The following is a 19207-nucleotide window of genomic DNA, read 5'->3' as shown; positions in this document are numbered from 1 at the left end:
TTTGGGGAACTGACGGAAAATCGGCACATATCTTTTATTTTGAACACACATCTCTCTGCGCCACATGATTCATTTTTGCCCAGTTTACGTTCCGTCCAACAATCCTCGATTAGTCGAGGGTACAAGCAAATTAATTAGTTCCCTCTCGGGGAACATCGATACGGCTCTACCGTTTGCTGGTGTTTATAGTGCCATGATAAATAGCTAGTTCGGTTTTATACTCGGTAGTGTAGTCAATATTTTCTGGCAAGCGACTAGCCCCATTCCGTACTGCGGACGGATCAGTTTAATGCTTTTTTCTTCTGCAATTAGGAGGATCAAGAATGTAAACGTTGCTTGAATCATCTCGCTTGACACACAACCTGTCAATGTGAGATAACGTAACCGAGGAGGTGCGAACTCATCCCTCATCCCGTGGGTCCGATCTTTTGCTTGCGAAATTCTGAATGAGAGTGATTTCCTTTACAGCTTACGGTCGCGGCTTACGGCGCTGACGTCAAGGAGGAATGTGCTCGCTGTGTGTTTGTGTGTCGATTCATATTTTTATCAATCGCCGACAACAAAACCACTTGTGACAAAATATGCGACAAAAAGCAGGACCGTTGAGTAGTGTGCGAAATTACGCGGTGATGGATGTCTCTCGCTCTTGTTTGAAGGTCTTTCGGTGACAATTGCTGATAAGAAACGATAGGAATACTTAATAGGTAGCATTTTTTTACATATGGCAGAATAAGATCCGTTTACTAGAAAAGTGTGTATCGGAATTTTATGTTACGACAGGACGACCTTGTAGGTCATGCCGGGCATCTAATAGCTTACGAGACTTGCGAATACAACGTAGTTGGATAGTCAAATCCTCACTACCGGGGGAACAGTCCGAATAGGATTTGAACTCCGGGCCCTGCCGTTTGAAGATCGACACCGTTTTCGCCTCACCGCCCCATGCAAACGTTAGCTGAACCGATAAAATGCATCGAAGTCGTCTTGCCATTACTTGATATTCGGTCGCAGAACCTACTAGGGTAGCCTAGTAGGCGGTTTCACGCATGTTACCCTGTTGTTAGGTGAATCAAGCAACCAGAACGATCCAGACACAAAGGGAGATGTAGAAGAACGAGCTTCAACCGGCAATAAGAAATGCTGGAATTTCGTGTAGAAGATTAAATATGTGTGTTTTGGGGAGTGCTTCGCACTTCTAACCTTACCGAGGATCACAGATATTGCGAATGTAGGCGAGCTAAGTTACGGATGCGTTTTGCTTTTCAGAGATGATATGGAGACTAGTAGTGGGCGCTCCGGAGTGGATTAATGAATCCACACCGATTCAGACGAATGAAAACCGGAGTATACTCCGGAATGCCTCGCAGTCAAGATTAACCCGACACCGAGAAAAATGAGCATTTACCCATCACAAATGGACACCCGTCCAAAAGCGTTTGCTGATGATTGTGAATATTTCTAAGCATTTTTTTCGCCCTTTGTGTTCCAGTAAGTACACACACACACACACACAACCTGTAAGTACTGCTGATGGATGATTGTGTCCTCGTCGCACACAATTCACTCCCGGTTGGCTTTGCTCTTGTTTACTAGGTGATGCTGGTGTAGCAACCGTTGTTACCAAACACCTTATCGTCTAGCAGGCTCGGGGTCTTTTCAGCATTACCGTTAGGCTTATTCGATTTTTCCGATAAGAATGCTCCTATTTTTCCGGTAAACTTCTGCTACTGGCAATCCTCGATAAGTTCCTTTTTCACACATGAAAAATGTCACTATTTCAGTGACCGATAGCAAATTGCACACGTACAAAATACACACGCACAAGCACAATGGCAGACGCTCAAACACTATGAAGCGAGGTGATAAGAGAAACGACACACGGGTGGGAATGTAGTTGTAGGTTGCCGTACTAGAAAATAGAAAATAGACAAGTGATGGGTGTGATTAAGAAAAGAAAAACACTCGCGCCGTCCGCTTACGATTTATGTGTGCAGCCGCAAGACGTAGGCAATCAACCGATCCGCGTGGCCGCGTTGTAATTTTAGCATATCAGAGAATTCAATAGCCGTTTGGCTGTCCCTGTTGCTTCACGCGATGGTCACAACGGCTAGCGCACATGTGCGTGCATGTGTGGTGTGCAACACCGGGGGCCAATACACGAATAGGTTAGTAGTCCCTTTGTGCGTGGGCGCTTTTTTTACCATACGCAAATACACACATTCTCACGAGAATGTCTGGTAGCATAGCTCAAAAAGTCACTTTTTTTCGTGCCGATGAAAGCGCGTACACGGCCATACGAAGACGATGATTCCGGTTTACTCGAGTTCGATTTTCCTACCGAACCTTGTTGACCTTGGTTCCTGTGTGTAACGCGAGAAGACTCACACCAAAAATCGATCCCCATTTGACTGGGAGATTGCCCGCGAGGCAATCGATGTAAAGGTATTTTAGGAACAAGAACAACATCAGCAGCAACTCTTCCGTGCAGTAAATTCTTTCCGATACCGTTGTCGTGTGCCGTATCATATCGCGGTAGTCGCACCACCGTGGCACAATCGATACGTGTTTGGCCAGTCCCCGGAAAGCGCAAGGCGAGTCGGAAAAGGAGCACGTTTGTATAGCTTTATCACAATCCTTCTTCTAGCGGGGCACACACACACTTACGTACGTTTCAATGCATCAGCAAAATTTGCACACTTCGGTGAAAACAACAAGAGCAAAACCCGATTAACTTGCACACCGCACCCAACACTGGGAGGGCCAAATTTTCTTATGGCTTGGAGCTTCTGTGGACCACCTTTTCGGCTGGGACGTTCACCGCTAGTGACATCAAGCTTCACGGCACCAGAGCGAACATTTGTCGTGTTTTTTTCACACTAGTGTGAGTCACACACTGGTGCACCTTTCGATTTGCTATCCCTGCTGAAAAGAACCTGGTGGCAGACCAATTGCACTCGTAAGAAATTGTATTGTGTACCTGGTGCACACTGATGATGGATGTGGGGGATGTTTTTTTTTTTTTTTGCTTCGCGGCCAGAAATACCGTGGGTTTCGAACAATGCAGCGAAATCTTGCACAAATCGTACCGCTCGCGATATTTTTTCGTTGGCAAATAAAATGGAGAAAGTCAGGATGTGCCCAAGTACCGAATTCCGACAGTACTGAATGACAGCTGGTGAAGGAGCCGCCTGGCCGAGTGGTGATAGTGGCCGCCCGTAATAGCCGCCAGTGAACGGTCCCAAAACCATTAGAAAACCAATGAAGAATTCATTCTTTAAACAGTTTTATAAGAAGAGCATATGAAACATTGCGACAAAATAATAATTTAACTCAAAAATAGCTGCAAAGCTTTTAATTGGGAGTTGTTTTGCTCGCAAAATGCTACTTGGGCTTGAGGCCTTTATAAACAAACGTTTGACAGCGTGATGGAAGGAAAACACAGAGGTGGTGTTCTCGTGATGATTCGCACGTTTGCATTTTACAGTTTAATTTATTTTCGATAACAGGGAAATAATTGTAAATTAAAGAAGACAAATTTAAACAAATCATAAAATAGTGAATTTAAGCAGCAAAAGAGTTTGGCCAATTAAAATCAACATCAATAATAATCTCGGCGGCCCGGTGGCGATTCGACAACGATCTAAACACGGCACGACCGGGGTTCAAATCCCATCCGGACCATTCCCCTATAGCGAGGACTGAATATCCAACAACGTGGTAATCGGGAAGTATAGTGAACCCTTCGAAGGCCGGTGTAACCTGGAAGGTCGTTAAGCCAAGAAGAAGAAGAACTAATCTCGTTTGCCAAAGTCCACCAAAGTCGAGGTAGCGGCCCGATTTTAGAGGCGACAGCGGCAGCTTGTATTCACACGGCAATATCAGGATAAAAATTCGGCCCGTTCTTCCGTAGTGTGGACTGTCTAGTAAACCATTTCAAGGCCGGTTTGACCTTGTAGTTGGTTAAACCAAGCAAAAGCCGAGTACCACCTAAGCAGCTTGTAACGAGCGATGGCGTCCCTAAAAAGATTCTTTTTTTCTTTCGTGGAACTGCCATGGAAAGCAGATTGTTTCAAAAATATCTCTTTACTTTACAGACATAGGTGATAAAACTCATATTTCTCAGTAGAACTCAAAGCAAAACAAATGTTCGATGATTAGTTGTATTTTTTAAACTATATTTTATATCGAATAAATTGGTACACTGTGACAAATAGCCAACTAATGATTATGATAAACTGCTTGTTTGTTTGTTTGTTTGTTTGTTTCTGTTGTGATTCTGCCAGCGTATCGTACTGTTCTTCCTGCTATGGGTGTGTTTTCATTTCTTTTGTTTTTGCTAATGAGATGTTTATGGTTTATTTGATTGTGGGTTTTGTGTGTGTGTGTGTGTTGTGGTTGCATCGTACGTACTTAGTGATCGATTAGTTGATTTTGCACTAGCTGCATAACCTGTTCGCCCTTTCGATAGGATGAACCGTTTCACCATTCATTCGTTTTTACTAAAAAAATGAAATGATAAAACGAAAACCATTCCAGCACAGTAAGGTAAATGTTTTTGCATGGTAAAAATAGTACACTACCCGCCCGAGTAAACAGGGTCGTCGATTCCACCTTCTTACATCAGTTTTTTCCTTCCTTCTCTTTACATCATACATCTCCTTATCATCTTTACTGATAGCTTCTATCTCTCACGTTACTCTGAATGCTGCTTTCAGGCAATAAAAATGTGCGCTTAAAAGTTAGTTCGATAAAAAATACACAATAACTTAGGCAATAGAAAATAAAATTCAACAGACACATAAATTAACTCCAGTATTTTAAACTTTGCCACCACAGCACACGGAAGTAGAGGGCCATTTTTTACCGAAAGGTTTCCGAATGTTAGCAGACCGTGTAGCAAGTGCTAACGTCTAACATTGGTTTACTCCTTCCCTGCCCTCCCTTATTGGTTAAATTGTTATCGGTTGCAGCTGTAGTTTTGTAAATTCTAATCCATCCATTTCTTTGTTTGCTTCTATTTCCATTCACAATGTGGTTTATTAGCTATATCGGTATACATTTGCCATTTACTGTCTAACGCTCGTTACGCTAGCATTATGTTACTAACGCAAAGTTAGCTCGGTGTAATAAATAAACTTTGTTTTTTTGCTACAGATAAAAATGTTTGTCCTGTCCAGAAAACTAGGTTCCCATTCCCCCTACCCGGTAAGACTGTTGACGGTTGGAGCTGTACGTTAAGAGGACAGTCACCATTGGAAAAAAGTAGTGTGCTAAAAGAATATAAAATATAGCAAAATCATACTATTAAAACTATTTACCAGGATGAGAGTTTGCACGCTTTTTACCACCATGTTAGACTACCTTTGTACATTGATTAGGAGTAAGAAAAATAGATAGGATGATAGGCAATAATAGCAGTCGGCATACGAACCGTAGGACCCGGTTGGGAGCAAGTGTTTGTTTGCTGGGTTTTTAAAATTATATTATTTTTCTTTTACTATCGATTGCACGTTTTGCGAACGAATCGTGCCGCGTGTTGTCTATTGTAGTGTAGTAATTGGTAATTCGTTTAAATTAACCTAAACCATAGAATAATTATCCTACTACGGTTTTGTAGCGCGTTACTATTTGTTTCGGCTTTCAGGACAGCTCGTTTGTTGATGGGTTTGTTACTACTTTCTTTTCTGTTTAATAGCTAGTTCATAGCCAGTGGGATAGTTGGAAAAGTTACGGAATAAATAACTGTGCAAAAAAGGAGAAATCAAAAGACAAATAAAGACCCTCTTTCGCTAGCATTTCACATTCTATGCTCTGCTTCTACACCTAGAAAACGGTCTCATTTACCACCATCCACCGATCGGATCGGACGCTGGACAAGATGCTACACTGTGACGGGTTAGATCGCAGTTGTTTGTAGTGCTTTTTTTTTTTTTGGTGTCCGTATACACTTTCCATCGTTCACCTTTGTTTTGTTGTCTTAATAGCTACCAGTAAGGTTTGTGTTATGTTTTGCATCTGAGTTTTCCTTGTTCACTTGTACATCTTCTCTGCTGCATTAAGTATTTCTAGTCCATTTTACACATACATTTATGACTTTAGCTAATATTGTTTTGCGAGCTTTTTGCTTTTTTTTGTGAATTTGCCGTATGGTTGTTGTCTATTTCAGAAGTGGGGCTATTGGGATTCGTTTTCGATTTTCGATACAGGGGGCAGCCATATTGACACAGGAATAGCACAAAATAAAAACGAATCAACTAGAAGTTGGGAGTTGAGATGCTCCTTAACAGCTGATGATGATGATGTTTGTATATTGAGATCATTCGGGTCACACATAACGCGTAATCTATTGGCTATTGTTTTACAGTGGAGTTTGCATTAGGTTTTACGTGTATTCGTGTACTGTTTGACGCTGTAGATCTCTGCTTAGTGATGATTGTAGTTTTACCTATGCGATAATTTTTGGTTTTTATTTTTCGTATACCACACACATAAACATACACCGATGCGCGATCTTCTCAAGGTTAGGAAAACGCACTGAGAATGGGCTTGTTGCACGTTCAAGACTCAATACGGTTAAAATGTCAACTTAATGTGCACTGCTGTTTTAGTGCTTCCGTTAGTGCTTCGGTAATGTATTCGGTTGGGTTGGGGATTTACTTTACAAGTCCGCTTTCTGTCTGAAACTTTCACTGAATTAGTAAGCTCATGGTGTGTGTGTGTGTGGGTGCATTGGATTTTTGAATTTTTGAAAAGGGTTTGCAGAAACATAAAGTGCATCGGGGGGTAGTTTTTGTATGCATCTCACTTTCTCTGCTCCAATGCAGTTAAAATTTGTACAGAGCTCTTGGTAAATGCTTTAGTCTCCCTGCTCAATTGATGCTGCACTTAAATTACACGTTTTATGCCTTGTTTTGGATTCCTTTTCAAATAAAAGAAAATTTCGACTTAATCATTTATCTTTGCCTTTTTCTTCCTGCATTTAAAATTTTGGTTTGAACGGTTACTGAAGCAAACTTTCTCTGTTGTGACGAATATCGTTTCCTACAGAGCATAGAATTTTGGATTTTGTGTTTTTTTGTTCTCTTTCTCGCTGACGAATCTCGGGATCTCATCCTCGTACCCATAATGTACTGAACAACCAACAAAAAAGAAAAGAACACACGAATACATCTGACTTAATTTCGAATACATAGATTTATCCTTTTGCCAAAAGTTTTGTAACGTTTTTCTTTTGTGTGTTTCACTATAAAACTAACAACTATACCAGCCACTCGTTTCAGTTTTGTGGTTTTGTTTAATTTTTTGTTGGTTGTTTTTTTTTTGTTTTCTTTGTTTTACACACGCTTCGTAAAAGGAAGTGGAAGGCACTTTTCGCTTTTCTCTTCGTTTCTCCTCAAATGCGCTCGTTTGGTTTTCCAAGGCTACTCCTTTCCTTATCTCTTTTTCGCATTATATTTACTCTTTGCATTCCACAAATTTAAATATACTTTCACCTACTATAATTTTGTAATTTCTCTCTTTCTCGCGCTCTCGTTTTCTCTCGTTTTTTTTCCATAATAATTTTGTTAAATTTTGCATTAAAAATTTTGTTATCTGCTTGCTTTGGTACAAGCCGTCCTAAACAGTTTTATTCTGCGGTTTTGTTTTTTGAACACATAGGCCGAAAGTGTTTGTGCTTTTGTTTTCGTATTTAATAAATTTCTCTACTCTTTATTTGCCTAAACGTTGCTTCCTGAAAATGTTTGCCAAAATGGGTGAATTTTAGCGGAAAAGGGAGGAACACCTGGAGGGGGTGGGGAGTTGCTAAAGAGGTCCGTCTACAACGAGGGGGAGCTTCGATCTGATGATTCACCTCGTTCACGCACGCTTTTGCGATGGTTTTGCTGCAGCATTTCGGTATCGATGGCTGAGTAAGAAACGATTTTTTTTCCATGATTGTACCCAATTTACATCATCTTGTGTTTCCTTCCATTTTTTCCTTTTTTGCTTTGTTTGTTTTTTTGTTTTTGTGAATGTGCTTTTCGGTATCGTTTTTTCGGAATTGTTTTTCGTTTTTTTTTTGATAACGATATTCCATCTTAACGAATTTCTCATTGTCACAATTTCTAGTACACCGTACCACGTTTTTTTTAAACGAAACAAAGTTCACAAAACAAGAAGAAAAATAAAAGCTTTCTAATTAATTAAACGTATTCGTTTCCGTTTTCGAGGTTGCATCAGCTCACTAGCAGAAAATTCACAATCTAAAAGGCCTAAAAGGTTTGCAATTTGTTTGTCACTCCATATATCTTCTTCCCTTTGTTTTTTCTATCTCTCTCTTTTTTTTGTATAGTATCGTGTATTACTCTGTTTTGTCCTTCCTGCTATAGTTTGTCTTAGTTTGACTTCATGTCCGTTCCATAATGTAGCCGAAACATGTAAGAGCATCAGTTAACAAATCAGTTTTCCGAAAGTTTTGGCATTTTTTTTTCAAACTGGTTGCACTTGATTCTTTTTGTTTTGTTATAAAATACTCCTTCACTCTTCTCATTTTGCCGTAGAATGTTTTGCAATCCAATTTAGCATACGACGACCAGAAGGCAATTCAATGGTCGATTTTCTTTTTCACACCCCGATTCGAGTGTAGATACGGCTCAAACGAACCTGAATCAGTCATCTATATTAAGGTTATGCCTTTTAAAATAGGGATTTACGAACTGTGCGTTTCTCCCCAACTGTATTCCGTTCATAATCATTGCACAACTAGAGGCATTGTAAAATAAATTGTGTTTTTCTCGCGAATTTTTGTTTGTTTGTTTGCAGCATGACTTTTTGCTTATTGCAAGCTGTTTTAAAACTTTGAATTCCTTTCGTTTATCGTTTGTACACGTAATGTTAGTTCCCCCTTTAGCGATATCAAGTTCTTCTTTGATATTGCTAAGCCTTAAGTTTTGCCCCCTTAAGAAAGTGTTGGTGTACGGCGTAAATTTAGTCCTCACCGCAGTCGTCGTAGATTTGGTTGCTTTGCCCATTTTTCTCTTCTAACCAGTTCAGTTTAATGATGTGATGGAATGTAAGATTCCTTCCTACAATGCTTTCGTCCTCGTTTGTCCTGGGCTGAGGGGTTTTTTTCTTAACGCTTTCGAAGCATCGCTTGTTTTATCATTCTTCATCACTCGACTCGATATTGCACACGATTTTTGCCCCTCTTCTTTCCGTTGCTGTAAGTTCAACCCACACAGTTTGGAAGCTTTTTTTTTTGCATTATTAATTTGAAATTTGTCGTTTCACCGTTTCGAAACTGTTGGAAAATAAATACTGTCTAGTTTTAGATATATTCTTTTATATAAGTCACACCTACATTTAATCCTACGTGTGGAAGGGAATATGTGAGGAGGAGAAAAAAAAAAAAAACAAAACAAAAACAGAGTGTCTCCAGTAGTCTGTACTCCTATTTCTTCACTGCTCGCAGAACGCTTGACGGTTGTGCCGGATCGCGCAACCAGAGCGCTTAAGTATATCACATATTAAAAATTCTTCTAACTTAAAAAACCGACCGATAGATGGAGCCAGTAAGTAGTGTGTATTGTGTGTGTGTGTGGTTTGTGCTTACTACGATTGAGTGTTGCCACCTTTCCCCCTCCCAGTTAGATGCGTGTTGATTGGGTGGCCACACAATTGCTAACTTCGCCACCTTAATCGCCCCGACACTCCGTCAGCGGTTCCACCTTGATTGAGGCCGGTGGCCTTACCGGGCTGTCCTTGTAGTCGGGAACACGGGCCGGTGGGCAGGCGCGGGAAGTGGCGACCAGGGCCGCAATGTCCTGATCTTGAAACAGGTGCTCCGGTCGCGGTGGGGACGAATTGCTTGAGTAGCTGGCAGCACCGCCCCGGGACGGTGGCTTGCTGCCGTACGGTGGTGGAACGTGCATCCGGACGTCGTCCGAAGGTTGCGAACCTGCGCCGAGCGCTAGGTTAACGGCTGGCTCCAGTACCATCCCGATCGGTGAAGCGAGTGGACTCTCGTCCGGGCTGTTGCTGATGCGCAGATCGTGCGCCGAACCTGGTGAGCCGAGCTTCGTTATGCTGAGACCGCCGGTTCCGCCCGAACTCACCAGATGGGACAGTGGATTGTGGTGTGGAAGATGGTGAGCATGTCCGTGGTGGGATTGGTGATGCTGCTGCTGTTGGTGGTGGTGATGCGAAAGATGTGACTGATGGTGATGGTGGTTCATGGACGAAGCAGTACTGCTGGAAGGTGAGGACCGGTGCACGTTACCACCCGCCGAACTGCTACGACCCGACTCGTTGGCGGAAAGGTTAGAGCGTGCCGTCAATGCTCGGTCACGGGCACCGGGCGGAGTGGCGCGCGACATACCCCCTGCACCACCACCAGCTGCCCCACCTCCCAGACCACCCCCACCGTGATGCTGTAGTTCGTGGTCTTTCGCTAAACCGCTCGACCCGGCCGGAGAGCCTAGCCGGGGCATCTGGATGCCTCCCGACCCACCATTGTTATTGCCGTGCCCGGTCGAGGGAACGGCTGGAGAGCCCATCTTCGGCAACGGAATGGCACCGCTTGATCCACCGCCAGCGTTCGGGCCACTGCCCGTGTTGGAAGCGGCGGCAGCAGCCGCAGCAGCAGCGGCGGCCGCAGCTGCCGCATTCGCCGGATGGATGCTAAGGTTCGGTGGAGTTCCACAGTGAGATGGTAGGTTGAATCCGGCCGCTACGAGATTGGCGGCGTCCGGATGGTGCTGGGCGGCCGCTACCATGTTACACATCTGCTGACGGACGGCTGCTACGGTGGCGGCTGTCAGGGCGTCCTGGGACATGCCGTCCGGTACTGTGCCGGTGGCAGCTGGCAGCTGACCGTTCGGTGCGTTCGGTGCGTAGCTCAGGGGGTTGTCTTGAAAGGGAAAAGGCTGGAAGGATTCGACAAATTACTAAAAAAGACGTATAAATGGATAATATCATCGCAGAGGGGAATGGTATGGTTGCTTTCTTCGAATTTGCCGTTCTGGGGTTTGTTCGAATTGCGCGAAAGCATGAATGATAATTTGTCTTATAAAATAGCGCCATCCAACAACCAGTCCCAGTCAAAATCCAGTTTTTATTAAAACGATAAATCAAACTACAGATTAATGAGCAATTCCGACACCAGCAAGAATTAAAGAATAAGAGGAAAAGAGATACTACTTTTGGAGATACAACCAATAACTCTACATCTACATTGAACTAATAGGCAAGAGAGCATAGAAAACAATTAATTTAGACCTTGCAACATCTCGAAACTAATGAGTAAAAATCATAACTCATGTGCAACCATTCCCCCGTAAACACTCTTGTGGCAGAACAGAACAATGCACGATCATCTACTTACAGAGTGTCTTCCGTACATCATGGGCTCCTCCTTCATCTCTTTGGCATCGCGAAAGACGACACTCTTGATGACACCCTTGATGTGTTCGTCGGGCCATATGCCCAGCAGAATGCGCTGGGGCCGTCCGCGGCCCTTCGGCCTCAGATCGGTACCACCGTCGATCGACGGTCCCAGCATGTTGTGGACACGGTTCGCGTACAGCACGAACGTCGGGTACGGGATGTCATACTTTCGGGCCGCCTGCGACAGCGATAGCCCTTCCTTCAGCACGCTAAAGATCGCTTCGGCCATCGTTTCCGGGCGCCAGGATTTTAGTGGACCGCGCTCGCGAAAGCGCAGATGGTGGATCAGATTCTGGCTGTTCCAGCACTTCTGCCACATGGATTGGAGCTGATATTGGTAACTTTCTGCTGTTGGGGCGAAGAAGAGAAGGAGAAAAAGCAAACATGTACAATTAGAGACGAAGATGGTACCGATAGGAAGACACGGGAAGGGTGTATTTATAGACACGTTAAGCGATTTTTAGAATTAGTGTAGTTTATTTAGGAGTATGTATATTTGGATCTTTGGAAGAAGAATGTTTTTTAGCTTAATGACCTATTTGGTCTCGACAACGTCTTAGACTTGTCAATATCACGTAGTTGGATAATTAATCCTCACTACGGGGGAACGGTCTGGATGGGATTTGAATCCCGGTCCTGCCGGACAAGCCCCACTGTCGCCACCGAACTGCCTCTGAAAGACGAATTAATTAATCTTAATGCAGAGAATAAAATGTCATGTCATTGAAATGAAACACATCATCACATCTAATGAAGCTGTATCTGGAAACAGTAAGAGAAACTGTAAAACAAAGAAAAGAAAACAACAAAAAACGAAAAGAAAATCAACCAGACAGGTATTAATTATATCAACATGATCCAGTAAACATGAAAAGCAAATGAAAATAAATGATTGGAATGCATGAAGAAGGAAGCAAATAAATTCCTAGAGAATAAAAGTAAAAATCAAAAGACAAAAAAAAACCAATCGTCTGTCAGAATCAATAAATGTACTCCCAAAAAAGGGAAAACAGAAAAGATAACTTAAAACCACATGAATCCAGAACTCCCACAAAACGGTTAATGAATGAATAAAACAATTGATTGAACCGAACATCGCGGTACACGCCCGTCAATCGGTTTGAGCGAAAAGCGCGCGAGCAAACTTAAGTGACCGTGCTTTTGACACATTAGCCGAATTAAAGTCATGAAATTATAATCGTCCGAAATATTGCCGCCCCGTGCTGGAATGGAGCGGGCTTTACGCTTTTTTGAGCCAGCCGGTTCAGCACAGGCAGACCGTCACGTGCAGAGTTATTGTTTGGCTCCATTGTGCAATGCTGCATGCTGCATTATAGAAAAGCGGTCAGAATCTTTTTGTTGGTTTCCTCAACGGGAGGAAAAACAAAATTGTGGCCATTTTCTTTTGCTCGTAAAGTGTGCGCTTTCGTGTGACGTTGCGTGATGCCTTTTTTGGGGAGGGGGGAGGGGAGGGGGGGGGCACACGGTGTTGGGAATCATAAAGCAGGGCGATTTAAAATTCACAATAAAACATGACACTGGTGGGCTGTTGTGGTGACTGAAGCTTCGCAGGCTAAAAGAGATGTTGTGTTAAATTGTTGGAGAACGAAGAACAAAAAAGAAAGCCCAATGTTGAGCAATCTTTTGCATGATGCCCGTGGAGATTAAATGTTTATTCACAGCACAGAACTGTCAAACTATTTGCTGCCCCGAGTGCGAACGATAAACGGTTGCCCGAAACCGCAAAACCCATCGGTGAAGGACGGTGAAGTATGGCTTGCTCGGAGTTTTGCAGCTTGCGGTCAGCAAATGGGTGTTCTAGTTGCAATTTCTAGTTGCATGATTGGCTTCTGTTTAGGGGTGAGTCATGCCTCCTGTATAGAATGAAAATTAAAATGTTTATAAGACAGACATTTGCTGATGCACAATTAAATGCATCACAATTTAAGAGATTACCAAAAAACAAGCAAACGGTAGGCTTTCGAGCAATGCTGACTTACTACTAGGAAAACCCTATTTATATTTGGCGGGTGACGAACTCTTCTCCCGTAGGTGATTGAGTGGATATGTGTGTCTAGATTGATTTTTTATTAATTTGAATGCCTTTTGCATGAAACTAACTGTTCGATGGCTTATAATTGATTAAGCTTTTGACAGAAGAATTGACGATCGATTGAGGTTGAAATAACGTTTTGTCATTAAGAATTTAGTTCTTTATTAACAATGTTCAGACTTGTGGTCCCGGCTCATTGGTAGCGGCGACTGCGGCACTCGTCTTCACGACACGACAGGACCGAGCTTAAAATCCCTTCCGGACTTTACTTTGTTTGATTGGAACAAAGCTTTTTTTTCCTTTTTCGGTACATTTTTTATTATCAATACTAAATTATTCGAGGTTTTATTTTGAATTTTTAATTCTATTTTAATTACCAAAGCAAAAACGCAAATATGATAAGCTTCTCATAACCTTCCTCCCCTATTTTTCTCCAATCGTGTAGCTGTGCATGCTCAAGCTCACAGTCAATAATTAGCCATCGCGTATTGCCTCAATGGGAGAGCAAAAAGAAGGCAACAGCAACAACCTGCACCAAAACCAAACTTAGCATTTCGATACGAAGAATAAAACCACAAGCGAAAATAATCAAACACGTACAAAACACCTTCCACTGTGCTGTCATCGCAACCGTGAGGCGCTACCGATGGGCGAATGAGTGAGTGAATGATGTAAAGCTTCTCCCATTAGCAGCCACGTTCGCTGCACACTTTTCCTTGCACCATTCAACTCCAACCCCCCTCCCATCCCTTCAATGGCCAAGAGGTTTCAATTTTCAAACCCCTTTCCGCCGTACGATCATTAAATGTTTCTTTTCTTCCACGCGCACGCTTCGGACGCAGTGCCCGGCTCGGCCCGAAAAGCGTCCATAAGAAAAGAATGAATGCAACAACACAAGCACAAAAAAAGGTTCAAGGAAAAAATGCAACAAACACCACTTGTTTTCCGAATGCTACGGTACCGGGAGGAGGGGGTGGGGGGAGGTTGCATGATGCATTTTGATCGCCGCTTTTTTTTCCCCTTTACCTCTCGCTCGGTTTCGATTTGCTTTTCGCGCATCGCGCACGAAGATGGATGCATCGCATCATTTCTCTCGACATTATTTATATTCCTTCAACTGTAATCAATTATTATCTCTAATTGCTACATTGTGCTGCACAATGCAGCAACTTTGATCAAGCACTGTTGTAGTTGTTGTAGTTGTTGTTGTTTTTTTTCAGGGACATGCCATGTGGGGCCGGTTGTACCCGGGCCTTAGTCAGCTAGGTGATCCTCACCATGCCCCGCACGGAGCGAGGAGAAGGCCTCACGTTGTGAATGGTATGTTAAAAGGCTTGAACAAGTTTAAGCAGAGTAGATGAACAGGTTGAAGCGTTCACGTAAGGTTAACAATAGTGGAAATAAACTAAAAATGTTTAATAGTTTAAGCCATTTTCTAGACGGAGCATCCAAGAGCGAATGAAGCTTTGTCGAGTCCAGTTCAAAGTTAAGCAAAAGAATTCTTCTCATAATGAATGTCAAAACTGATACTTTTTGGACTCATTATGAAACATTCCTTTTAATGATTAAAATCCCAAGGAATGCAAGGAAGAGAGTTCAAACGGGTTGTCACATTGGATAGCTCTTTCTTTGAAGAATTCATCACGTACCAAACTATAAGTTCTAATCACTATTAGTACAGCTACAAAATCAAGCGAGTTTGATAAAGATCTCGTGGTCAGAGAGACCTCATTGTCCAAAGGATGTAGTCTACCACGGTGATGTCATGGTCCAAAGGGCCTTTATCTGTAAGAGTCCTTGTAGTAAAAAAAGGCTCAAGCTTGGTAGCTTGGCATCTTAAACACCAGAACGGATTAAATTGCATTATGAGAGGTATGAATGGAAAATTAACTACCATTTAAATAAAAATTGCCATACAGCACATCAACATCTACCCTTAGAATGGTTTCCAGTGACAACTTGTCACCTTGGCCTCGTACCAATTGCATTACTTTAAACCAATTTCAAACACTTGTCATATTTCAACTTTTGATGTCGTAACGCACACACATACACACCGCGTAAATCATTCCCTCCACCGTTGGCAGCTTACTACATTGCAACTTCCATTCAACGATGCAAATGCACCGCAGCTCGCATAAGCTCGGAATAGACAAATTGAGGCATTAAAAGCCATTCATTATCTTAGGTCGATGGTGGTATGGCTGCAGCAGAAAAGTGCAAAACCACGATGATGTAATTTTATTTTATTCAACACGAGATGCAGACTGCAACCGCATGTATCGCGCTTAGAATGGGGGAGAGCAAGCGCCATAAAAAGCCAACTCCCGGTGTAATAGTACAAAACATGTAAGGCTTTCGGCATTCTGGCTGACTGACCGAACGTCACCCACTCGGCTCCTTACTCAGTTTCGTCCCCATTCGTCCGTCGACAAACTGACCACAAAATAAGGTTCACAGGTACTGTTGGTATCGGTACGGTACGTGGTGCAATCGGTGGGCACCCTTTTTTTTCCTCCACCCTTTCCCATCTTCCCCTTACCACGTGTTAGTACATCTCGTGCGTGCGTGCAAAGGGCTCTTTGTAGGGGTTTGCATTGTGCTTCTATTTTTCTTTCATAAGTTAGCGTTTGCGTGAGTTGGTGTGTACCCGGGTATGGTGGTAGCATGTTACGTAGGGTCGTAAGGTAACCTCAACCGTCCCCCCGTCCCCCTTCCGCTACTCCATGCAATTCAAAGAGAATGGAAACAATCATACACACAGGTCGAACGAATGTTTTCAAATGATACTGGCCCGGGTGGAGGTAAATAAATATTGCGTGCAGAATGTCGTAAATAATTAATATTATGAATATAGTAATGACAATGTTACTTTGTGTGCTGCTGCTGCTGCTGCTGTAAACTCCTGGGAGGAAACTCGAACGTTTCGAATGCCATCCATCGGGTGGGTGGATGGGTGAAGCTCTCTCCCTCTTGACCTCGTCCTCCAATCCTTTATCCATCGGGGTATCATATTATCAAGCTTCCTGCTATCCGAGCCACCAGCGCATCGAACAGACGAACAGAGAATCCGGCACAGGGGTTCGTCTCTTGTTGCCGTTTTTGCATGATGCAGTTTTCCGTTCCGATTGCTCGATCATTGCAGTATCGTTCTTTTTTTTCCTTCTCTCTTTCTCTCTCTCTCTCTCTCTTCGTTGTTGTTCGCTAACCAGCGGAACCGGGTGCAACCGCGATGCATCGCTCGAGTGATTGATTACTCCGAGAAGCGTAGTTTCGTAGGCACAACCTTCATGGGGACGAGTCCCTGGTCATAGTATGCTGCTACCGTTTAGCTAGTAGCTCATATTATTATTTTTTTTTGTTTACAAGAAACGTACTCAACCAAACCAAAGCACTAGCAGCGTGGGGAGCTATGCTTTACGACACAAAAAAGAAAACAAAAACCCGGACAGATTCAAACGTAAACGAACCGTTGTACCGGTGGATTGAATTGCGAGTGACAGCCAACACATGTTAGCGCGGCTTCTTTCCCGGTGCGAACTGCTGTCAGCTGGGCCAGTTTTGCGTGCCCCATTATTCATTTACGCACCGGCCCCACTGTGTTTGTGGCACGTGCCAAACACGCAAGAAGCTCTCCGCACGAGAATCGGGCGTGAGTGTGTTTCTATATTGACTAAAATAAATTAAATGATGGCAGATAAGATTCGGTTTTTGTGGCATTCGAGTTAACAGTGGCGGCACGAGCTGTCAGTGTGCAATTAGGCTTGCAATGTTAATCTACGTGTTGAGACAGGCAGCGTAGATAAATGAGGTTTTGTGACGCTAATGTCCTTTGGAATTTAAAAACTGAAACTCGATTTTTGCCTTTATTTTTAAATGGCTGAGCTAAGAATTCAGTGTCCTTATCAAACCGCTAGGAGAAACATTTTATTTAGATAATTATGAGAGAAATACTTGCGTTAAAAGTTCAAAAATTCACGGAGTTGCTGCGAGAAAAGAGAAAACAATAAATATTTTCCTCCTAATTATTTTTAAACGAAATCTTCGTCATCTTGGCTTAACGACCTGCGAGGTCGTTTCGACCGGCAGTTCAATGGTTTACTAAGACTTGCTGCTATCATTAACAGAAGAGTTAAATCCTCGCTATAGAGCATCCGAATGGGATTTGAACCCTAGTCCTGTCGTGTGAAGACCTGCGCCGCTGTCACCTCTAACACCGGGCCATCCAGAGAATCCATTATTAGTTGAGTATAATCAATCGTTATGTGTAATAAATATTATAAACAGTTCATCGGCATTCCTAATAAGTTCAATCCACAGTACAACATCTTTTTCTCAAACCATCTCCACGCAAATTGCAACTATTTAGCAAACAAAGACATCAAATCAAAATACCACTTTTTTTCCTTCAACTTGATGCCCAATTTGACGTCCAAATCAAGCCAAACAACCGAATGACCAATTTTCCGCGGTCGTGTTTCGTTGTATTTTTTTTTTGCGCTGTGTGTTGGTCTAAGCCCACGCTTAGATTCTGCCCACATTGCACTTGCCGGCGCCACTTGCAGCATCGTATCGTTACCCGTTAACAAACGATGCTGCAACCAATTCTGCCCAAAAGCAGTGTGACAGAGTGAAGGAAATTGAATACATAGCACACCGTTCGACAACACGTTCACACACACGGACTTTCCGATGGTGATGTGTGTCCATGCGACTTATGTGTCAAAGGCATGTACACTCATGGCGGTTCCGATCCTTTGAAACTTCATCGCGAACCATCGATCTCGTTCGAACGTTGTCGAGTGTTAGTTGCCAACCAGGACCAGGACGGCCGGTTGATGCATCAGGGCAAGAATTTATCGAAAATACCGCTTGTAACCGCGAACGACACCGCGGTGTTAGCTGGCGTGTTTTGCGGTGTTGAAAGCTTGTTGTTAGCAGCGTACATACGTACACGCACACGTACAAGAGCGGAGACGAAAAAAAAAAGGCGAGTGAACCATTTACAACTCTTTTAGTGAAGCTTTATTGCTGCCGGACGAAACGAGAGTTGACTTTTGGGCCACTTGTCCACAAAAAAAGAAGAACTAAAAAAGCGCACGAGGTATGTCACAAATCGTCGTCCAGTCCATCTCCTGGAAGCTTCACTTCACGTGGAGTGTGTTATTTGATAGATAGAAAACAAAAAATCATCTAAACAAACTGTCAACTTTATCATTGGGGTTGCTGGGAATCGATCTGTGGAAGCTTTCATCGTGAAAGTAAATCGATTCCCCAAGCGCGGACATTGATCGGACAGTTTCGAATCAATTTGTGTTAGCGTTGTGTGAAAGGATGGATTTTAATTTGCTAGTGGCTGGATGGAAAACAGCTTTTACGTCGTATGCTTTTTCGACTGAAGTGTTTTCGACTTAACTGACTGAAAATGATTGAGAAAACCTTAAAGTGTTGGTGGAATCGTTGACCACAAAAGTGGTCCACTTTGTGGTTGATAAGGTGGAGCAACAGGTTGAGAGCTAAATGTGACCTGATTTCCCAAAACAAAAACTCCCAGCATGCAAGTGAACTACAAGCAGCGAAAATCTATCGCGAATCACCCTTAAAGGACATTGTTTTTTTTTTCTACAAATCGACTCCAATATTGAAGTTAATTAACAATCGCCAATTTGTTCACTTTCAATGACAGAAAGTGGCACATGCAACTAAAATTAACACAGATAAAATCATAAA

The 19207-nt window shown here is 42.9% G+C and overlaps 2 protein-coding genes across 4 annotated transcripts in view; both read right to left on the bottom strand.

The window, feature by feature from the left end:
- The window catches only part of LOC126563376 (flexible cuticle protein 12-like), a 281105-nt gene that overhangs the window by 80173 nt on the left and 181725 nt on the right, over positions 1 to 19207 (bottom strand). The window lies entirely within an intron of this gene.
- The window catches only part of LOC126561485 (protein bric-a-brac 1-like), a 124427-nt gene continuing 114894 nt past the window's right edge, over positions 9675 to 19207 (bottom strand). Inside the window, exons 3-4 of one of the 2 annotated variants that reach the window (XM_050217659.1) lie at positions 11363 to 11772; positions 9675 to 10904 (exon numbers count right to left, since the gene is read on the bottom strand). In XM_050217659.1, the coding sequence (XP_050073616.1) occupies positions 9675 to 10904; positions 11363 to 11772 (1640 nt within the window). Of the gene's footprint in view, positions 10926 to 11362; positions 11773 to 19207 lie in introns of both variants that reach the window. The other variant, XM_050217660.1, reaches the window with a different exon arrangement.

Source organism: Anopheles maculipalpis, chromosome 3RL (genome assembly GCF_943734695.1).
Source record: "Anopheles maculipalpis chromosome 3RL, idAnoMacuDA_375_x, whole genome shotgun sequence".
In the NCBI taxonomy this organism is placed as follows: Eukaryota; Metazoa; Arthropoda; class Insecta; order Diptera; family Culicidae; genus Anopheles; species Anopheles maculipalpis.
The sequence above is the reverse complement of the archived record's forward strand: the minus strand, read 5'-3'. Positions and strand labels throughout refer to the sequence as shown.